This window comes from Dendrobium catenatum, unplaced genomic scaffold (assembly GCF_001605985.2).
Source record: "Dendrobium catenatum unplaced genomic scaffold, ASM160598v2 original_scaffold_86838, whole genome shotgun sequence".
Taxonomy (NCBI): domain Eukaryota; kingdom Viridiplantae; phylum Streptophyta; class Magnoliopsida; order Asparagales; family Orchidaceae; genus Dendrobium; species Dendrobium catenatum.
In genome coordinates, this window is record NW_021405279.1 from 179,958 (window position 1) to 189,474 (window position 9,517).

General features: G+C 35.3%; 1 protein-coding gene across 1 annotated transcript; it reads left to right on the forward strand.

Annotated features, from left to right (window-relative positions):
* Positions 1 to 8,298: 8,298 nt before the first annotated feature.
* LOC110093225 (probable pre-mRNA-splicing factor ATP-dependent RNA helicase DEAH5) lies at positions 8,299 to 8,700 on the forward strand. The gene has a single exon (XM_020818041.1). It carries the CDS (start codon positions 8,299 to 8,301, stop codon positions 8,698 to 8,700), a length of 402 nt encoding a protein of 133 aa, XP_020673700.1.
* The last annotated feature ends 817 nt before the right edge of the window (positions 8,701 to 9,517 follow it).

Consider the following 9,517-nt stretch of genomic DNA (forward strand, 5'->3'; position numbering starts at 1 on the left):
TAAGCCATTATTAGCTTGAATAGCAACAACAGTCATTGAAGCCAAGTATTGGCCAACCACCAATTTTCGATGCTCATCTTAATAGTCAGGTGATTTCCCTTCTTATCAAGAGAACACAATAGCTCACCATTTCTCAAATTTTGATATTTCTTGTTGACCATCATTTGATGCATTGATATCTGATATTTGTATTCTCAGTTGTCTAGTCTCCCTTCATATTAAAAAAAAATGATCAAATAGAGCACATTCCATCTTTTTCTATCCAATATATATTCTTAATGGACTCTCTTATGATGCCAACCAACGATCAATGTTTGACACCCATGCATTATCCACCAACATAAAATGTTATAGACTTTGTTGCCCAGGTTCTAACCAGTCTGATCTCCTCCAATAATATATAGCTTTAAGACAATAAGATTCATATTATCGCCAAGAAAAGTTCTCTCATCATTCAAGCCTATTACATTAAATTAATGTTATCAGAGAGGACTTCCTTCATGATTTTTTACTAATGTTATTGAAATCATTTCAATTGCATAAAGCTTTATAAAATTTCCCCTTATTTTTTCACATAATTAAACATGATATCACTGATCATCTTCAAATTATTTATGATTTTTATTTCATATTAATTTTTTCTTCCATATCACAAATATATTCATTCGAACGCACAAAGAACTTGGTAACAATAATAACTAAAAGTCAAAGAGTATTTAATTCCCTTGGAACAAAAACCAACTATTAATGGCTGATATTAAAACACATTTCATTTGTAAAGTCGCCATAATTCAACCTTTTACTAATGTTAGATTGACGAGTTCCCCCCCAAATCATACAAAAAGAAAGCAGTTGTTGCGTCCATCTGTTCAATCATCACCCTTCCAGTTGTACGATGAAAAAAAAAAAAAAAAGAGAGAGAGAAAAGCATGACTCATGTATATTTTTTTATTTATGTCCCTATCATTAAATGAATAATTATCATCAGATTGGACTTATGGTGTTCATTAAATTTATCAACTACTAATTATGTGTTTCAGCAACTCTGAAGGAGATTTTGTTTTATAAATACGATTGAGTTACTGGAATTTTATTATTGCAAGGTTCCCTTGCCACGCAACTAATGATCTGATTAATTAGAGCAACTTGTTAATTAATTATGATCAACGACAACTAATACTCTACATTACATGCATGCTAATAATCTTTTCAATAAATAAAGATATTCAAATGGAGTAGCCCTGAACCTAAGTTTATTATTACTGTCTTGGTCTCTCTCCAAGTTCGTCACCATCGCCAGGAGTTCTAATTTATGTGGTGTGAAGGACATCAGTTTTTTTTTTTTGGGTTAATTAAAACCCACGGAGGGGCCTACGCATTAATATTAAAAAATCAGTTACAAGGTCCTTAGAAGGAACCTCCAGCTCGCTACGCTCAGGAGAGCTACAATAAAAATCAAAATATATAAAACCTAAGAGCCGGTGGTTCCTTTTTCTACTAATACAAATTAAAATACATAAAGAAAAACTTGGGCTGCAAGGCAACAGCACCCAAAAAAAGGAAGAGTAGATTAAACTCGTTTAGCACAATCTTCCTGCAAAAATATTGATCAAAATTCAAAGGGCATGGAAAAGAACGAAAAGAGAGAACCTTGCAATCATTGAAGCTCCAGCACTCAGAAGAATATTGTTCCTGCAAAGCACGCTCCAAAAAGAGATATTAGATAAGTAGTAAATAGAAGGAATTTTAGACCAATCAATATAAAACCTGAAGAGCAATAACAGAGTGATATGTGATTTGCTCGCAGTGACCGAAGTGATCAGAGAAGAAATTCTCCTTTGTAATCACCTTACTATAGACACAACTTCTCTTAGGAAACCCAGAAAAATTCAAGACAAAAACCCCTTAGTGGCCACCATCCAGATAGTAAAATAATTATGCGAGCTATAAGAGATAGACCAAACCGAGTAACATAGCTTAAACACGCAGTGGAGACGCTTACCACCAAGGTCCAGCCAAAAGAACCCAAACCACCAAATATCCTCCGTTAAAACACACATAAGGGAATAATGAAAGCTATAAAGATAACCCAACCAAAGAACTAGAAACAAATAAAAATAGACCCAAAAATAAAAAATAGGGTAGTTAAGCATGACGAATATAAGGGAGCCCAGTTTTATCCAGAAAAATCATTCCTTTAAGAGGGGAATGCAGATTCGTCACAGACAAATCGTGAAAAGTGTCACTTTGGGAACTAACTTTAGCCAGCCAATCCGCACAGGCGTTACCTTCACGATAGATATGGGAGATATTACAAGTAAGCATCATCTTAATTTTCCTAATAGTATAAAAATCTTGTGGGGTACCAGCATTGTTCTCAGAAATCACATGAATAACAATTTTAGAGTCGACTTCAATGTTCACATGATGAAACCCCAACCTCAGACAAAGGTCTAAACCATAAGATAACTCAATAGCTCGGCAGTCAACACAGAACAAAAATTCAGAGGCCCAGAGAAAACAACCATAGGATTACCAAGATGGTTGCGTATAATACCACCCATGCCAGCCGAATTTATACCAACAAAACCATTCATATTAAGTTTTACATAAGGAAAAATATGTTTTAACCATCTAACAATACGGTCCAGCTTAACTGCAATAGCAGCAATAGTATTTAAGCCAAAATAATTGATTAGCTAACATAGTACAGTTAGTGTAGTTTTTTGAGAAAATAAGGTTAACAAAGAGCAATTGCAAAACCTTATTTCTAATATTGGTAATAATCTGATTAGCATTCATCTTAATATCATTTTGTTTAGACTCATTTCTAGCTTTCCAAAGGTACCAAATAATCATAATGGGAAGTAAGTTCTGAATATGACCTTTACCCTTCGTAAACCACATTTTAAGAGTATTATTCAAATCCCAAGTAGTATTAAAAACCCCCAACCCTGCCAGATTAAAGAAATGGGACCAAACACGGCGACCAATAATACTATTAACAAAAACATGTTGAATGCTCTCAATAAACATTGACATTTAGAAACAAGAAAAAAACCTTTCTTCCATAATCTGTTATCAACAGGCAAATAACCTTTAAGGCATCTCCAGGTTAATAAATAATAAGATAAAGGAATAATGTTATGCCAAAGAGCCTAAAAAATGTGTGAAGTTTCCTCTTTAACTCTAATATTCTCCCAAAGCTTATTAAGACTAAAATCACCCGTAGACGATAGTTTAAAAAGAATTTTATCTTTATTATGTAAATGTAACTGGATTTGAAAGATAATATCAATAATCTCTTGAGGGACCACCTCCTAAAGCTTAGACATGTTTCAATCACCATTGTGAAAGAATTCATTAACTTTGATGTTAGTGTTGGTATGGGTGTTAAGATAATCATCAATAGAGGAAAACCCCAACCAATTATCCTGCCAGAAAGAGACCTCCCCATTACCGATCCCCCATTGAATATTCAAATCAGCTTCCCATTTGATTTTGCAAATTCTTTTCCAAACAGGGGAATCAGAAGATTTGTAATAACAAATCAGAGAATTAATACACTTACAATATTTTGCTTTCATAAACTTAGCCCAAAGACTAATATTAGATCTAAATCCAAACCACAATTTATGAGAAAAGGCATGTACAATATCAGGAATGGATTTGCAACCAAGGGAACCTTCTTTATAAACCCCACACATATTTTTCCACTTCGCCCAATTAATACAAAATTTATTGTTAGTAGCACACCAAAAAAACTTGTTTATCATTTTTTCCATTCTCATGCAAACATTAGAAGGAGGTTGCAACGTATGAAATATAAATACAGGAATAAAACTCAGAACACTTTTAATCAAAATCAACCTCCCTCCAAAAGAAAGGAAATTAAAAGACCAATGCGTGAATTTCCTTCGAAAGATAGTAAAAATATTGTCAAAAAGCATAGTTTTTTTCCTACCTTTAAGCAGAGGAGTACTAAAATATTTAATAGGCAGAGAAGACGGGTTAAAGCCACAAATTCTTTTAATCTTATTCAAATGGTTACTATTCATAGATTTGTCAGAGATAAAGTTACTCTTATCCCTATTAATTGAAAGACCACTAGTATTCTGGAAAACATCTAAAAATTGAACCAAAGTTTTAACATTTTTTATAAATCGAAGCATTAGAGAAGATAATAAAATCATCAGCAAAACTAAGGTGAGTGATGGGAAAACCACCCGACGTGCGAAAAGTAAGGTTAGGATACCTTCTGTAAAGATACTCTAAGCCCCTAGAGAGATATTCCATTGCTATAATAAAAAGAAAAGGGGATAAAGGATCCCCTTGTCTAAGACGATTCTTGGATTTAAAAAAACCATGATTACTACCATTTATGATAACATAAAAGAAAAAGTTTTCAATTCTATGCTTAATAAGCTTAAGGAAAAATTGATTAAAGCCAAACATAGACAATATTTAATAAAGGTAATCCCAATTCAAATTGTCATACGCCTTAGTAATATCAAGTTTAAAAAGGATTTTACGTCCAATACCTTTAGCATTAATATCATGAACCATCTCTTGGGCTAATAAAATGTTGTAAAAAATGCTTCTGCCTTTAACAAAACCGGTTTGGTTGTAGGAAATAATTCTAGGCAAAATTAATGCTAATCTAGAGGCAATGATTTTCGCCACAAGTTTGTTAAAGAAAGTACAAAGACTGATAGATCTAAAATCATTACAATAGGTAGTAATCTTTTTTAGGGATAAGGACAATATTTGTGGAGGAAAAAAATTTAGGGTAAGGATTACCACTAAAGAAATCATGCACAGCTTCCACCACATCAATTTTAATAATATCTCAAGTTTTATCAAAAAAAATTAATAGTAAAACCATCAGGCCTAGCCACAGAATCCCCATTCATGTCTTTATAGTGTTCCAAAGTTCATCTTCCAAAGGAAGTTGAGTAAGCAAAAAAATTATCTTCCTCACCCAAGAGAATAGGGATGACATTGGGGTTAATAATAGAATTTGTAGAATTTGCAGCATTAAAAATATCTTTAAAATATTCCACACCAGAAGTAACAATAGTATCTTCAGTATCATAAACACAACCTTGGTTATCAATTAACCAACCTGTGAATTGAATATAACTTTTAATTCTACTTTTGTTAGCTAAAGCATGAAAGAAAGAAGATAACAAATAATATTATATTATACTTTTATGTTTTCTTAGATTTATTAAGAGATGCTAGCTCTATTTTACATAGAGTACTTGGTGTTATTTTTATGAACTTGTAATTAAAATGATTTATCTATTAAAGTTTTTAAGATCATTATTATCTCAGAACTCTTCCTGAGTGATGAGAACTTATATGCACATCAGCTTAATGACAAAGATGATAACAAATAATATTATATTATACTTTTATGTTTTCTTAGATTTATTAAGTGGTGCTAGCTCTATTTTACATAGAGTACACCATTAATCTTTCAGAACTCTTCCTGAGTGATGAGAACTTATATGCAGTGATTTTATGAATTTTCAAATGAAACATCTGTAGATTCTGTCTGTTGGTTTTTTATAATTAGAAGCTCGCATATTTGATAAAAATCTTTCTTTTCTCATATCGATCTTTATTTGATAACCCTTTGCATGAAAATTTCCTTACTGGTTATGTTTTTCAAATCTTTGTAGCTGGAGTTTTTATGGATGTTGATGATTATTGAAGCTTCTCATATGCCATTTGGATTGATTCTCAAGAGAAGGGCTTCCGGTAAAAAGTGATTTTTGAAAGAAAGTAAGTGCTTCGTTTGACATGATTTTTTTATTATTTCTTGAAACAACTTTTTAATTTTTTATTTTTGTACTAAAAATTATTTTAAGAAATAGTAAAAAAGTCATTCCAAATGGAGCTTAAAGCTCTGTTGCATTAACATTGCAAAAGAAAGTTCAAGTCTACTCTTTCTTTAGCCTCTTGATGTTGCTTTGTTGGGCCTCAGCATAGCATATATGCATATGCTTAGGTCAATGTTGTTCTTTGGCAATAATGTTCACCCGATTTTATGAAATTATAGATCCTCTAACACTTGGGTGTTGAAAAGACTTTGCAATAGAAATGAGAAGCTGAACAGTACATTTAATGGGGTTTGGGTAAGGGTAAGGTGTTCTTTTGCCAAGATAATTGGGCCTTACTCAATTGACAATTTTTTAAATACTCATACTATTGACCCATCAAGGTCCACTATTCATAATGGTAAATGGAATGTGCAAAAATTAGGAGGTTATTCCCCCTGCTTTAGTGGATATCATTGCCAAGATTTTTTAAAAATTGCATTGTGAGGATTTGATGTAGTTACTGTTATCTCAAGAATATGACAATAATAGAAAGAATCATGCTGAAATAGAGAAAGGTAGATGGAAAAAGAAATAAGAATTTTTTCTCATATCGGTGAGGAACTATACAGGTAGTATAAATAGAGAAAAGTGAAAAGCAAAATACAAAGACAATAAATATCAAGAGTACACATGGAGTCTTGAAACTAATATAATAATAGCTGATATGTTTAATTGGGCCCCTCAATTTGGTTTATCTGGAGGTTTCACTAGCTTGATTGCTAGGAACTTAAAGCGAGGTGCTGGAAGCGGCTTGGTGAGTAGGTCTGCCAACTGGTCTTTAGTGGATATGTGATGAACTTGGATAATTTTGTCCTTAGCACAGTTGCGAATGTAATGGCAATCGACTTCGATGTGCTTTGTTCATGCATGAAAAACAGGGTTGTTTGCCAATGCAATAACGGATGTATTATCGCAGAATAGAGTAGTGGCTGAAGATTGAGAGCAGTTGAGTTCTTGAAGTAGACGGCAGAGCCATGTTATCTCAGCTGCAGCGGATGCAATCGCACGATATTCAGCTTTGGTAGATGAGCAGGCAACAACTTTTTGTTTCTTGACACTCCATAATATAAGATTAGATCCAAGAAAGTTGTAGTAGCATGTGATGGATTTCCTATAAGCTGTGTCGCTGACCCAATATGAGTTCGCATAAGAGCAGATTATGGGCTTGTCTTAGAACATGGGTAGTCCGTCGTGAATTTTACCTTCGATATATCTGAGCAAACATTTGAGAGCTTTGAAGTGAGACTTTGTTGGGTTCTATATGTGTTGGCAGGCCTAGCTTGTTGACGACGTAGGAGATATCTGATCTCATTAGAGTTAGGTATTGTAACGAACCGACAATTTGACGATATAGTGAGGAGTTAGAGAAAGCAGCAGAGGAAGTGTTAGTATTTTGGGTTTTTAATTGAGAAGGAGTATAAACGGGTTTGCAATTTGACATACCTGAGCGAGAGAGGATTGTGTGTGCAAATCTGCTTTGGTTGAGGTGGAGGCCATAAGAAGTGTGAGTCACTTGTATGCCTAAGAACTGTGATATATTTCCAAGGTCCCGCATGGTAAACTTGGTGCTTAGATTGTCAAGAAGAGTCTTAATTTCCTTGGGGCAATTATCGGTGAGAAGAATGTCGTCGACATATACCAAGAAGTACATAGAATTTTCATTGTTGGAGTATATAAGAAGAGAGGTATCTGAGGAGCTAAATTTGAAGCTAAGAGTTTGTAAGTATCCGGACAGAGTTGCGAACCATTAGCGTGGAGATTGTTTTAGGCTGTAAAGGGCATTTTTCAAGCGGCAGACGTAGTCAGGATGAAGTTCGTCGACGAATCCTGTAAGTTGCTTCATAAAAATAGTATGATTGAGATTACCGTGTAGAAAGGCATTGGTGACGTCGAGTTGATGGATAGACCAGGATTGATGGAGGGCGATAGATAGCAGAATTCGGATTGTAGGCATTTTGGCAATCGGGCTGAAGGTTTCATTGTAATCGATATCGTATTCTTGGTTGAATCCATTTGCGATGAGTCTGGCTTTGTATCGGGCAATGGTTCCATCGGTTAGATATTTGGTGCGAAACGTCCATTTGCATCCTAGGACATTTTTGTTAGGATTGGGAGGAACTAGATCCCATGTTCCGTGGGATTGGAGTTCCTGAAATTCTTGGGACATTGCAGTTCGCAATTGGGTAGTTCGAGCTGCTTCATTGGAGGTGGTGGGATCTGTTGACCTCATTATTCGAGGTTAATTTCCCTAGAATTCAACTCTAGCGCCTAGGTCTTCGTAACCTAGAATAGATGTCGCCCACAGGATTTCTCTTAGGTGGATACCCATTGACGTAGCATCGACTCGAGCCTATCACTCAATTCAAATCAAAATCAATTCAATCCAAATCTCATTCAACTCCTCACTATTATGGATAGGTATAAATTGGATGTTGCCAGTGCCGGTAAAAATTTCACAAAGATAAGGAAGGCTATTGCTTTCGGATTCTTCTTTCATGCTGCAAGAAAAGATCCTCAAGAAGGTTACAGAACCCTAATGAAGAACCAACCAGTCTACATTCAACCCAGCAGTGCTATCTTTCAAAGGCAACCAGATTGGGTTATATATCATGAGCTTGTCATGACAACAAAGAAGTACATGTGCGAAGTTACCGTTATTGATCCCAAATGGCTCGTAGAATTCGCACCTAGATTTTATAAATCATCAGATCCAACAAAGATGAGCAAGCGAAAGCGTCAAGAGCGAATTGAGCCTCTCTATGACAGATATAATGAACCAAATTCATGGCGTTTGAGCAAGCGCCGTACTTGATGATTCCTGCAAACCATAAATATGCATTTGACTCCCACAGATTGTAAAGGCGGTTAGCTTTTTCATCTGATCTGTGATTCTTATCCTGGTCTCCATATTCAAAATGCCTATTTGGCGAATGACTATGAGATTTGAATTTTATGAACTGAGTTTCGATTGAAATCAGAGTATGGCTTTGGCTTCATCAACTGTCGGCACAATTAGTTACATGTAACTTCTGAGAACCGCTCTCCCACTCTCTGCAGTTCACGAACTGCATCCCTCTCCACTGCAGTTCGCAAATAAATCCAGCCAAGGCCCCATTGCCTCCTCCGAACCGATCCGAGAAGTCCAGTTCGCGTGGGACCCTTCATTCGCACGATCAGCCCCATCTCCTTCTCATTCCCACAAAGCAAATCCCCTATTCGGTTCTCCCCAACAGTTCGGAACTTCCCAGGTCGACGCCCTGATGCGGTGCATCCAGCCGTTGGCGCCATTTACAGTATTATTTAAACTTAGTTTTATTTATTATATTAGCTTAACTAAAGTAATTGCAGGATTAGTTAGTAGTGGCTGCTCCACTACGTTTATTTCCTCAAATAGCCGTGCGCAGGTCTGTGTTCACCTGCTTCTATGCTTTAGTTCTATTTTTGTTTCTTCGTTTCCTGTATATCTTCTCTACCGAGAAGATGAATCAGTTAGTTGATGATATACAAACTTTGGCTAGAGCCATTACTATTGCATTGCCTTCGGTAGCTACATCACTTGTGAACCTGCTTCTTCCTTCGTATACCACATCATTCTGGTATCAGAGGCCAGCGGCTTGGGAAGATGGCAA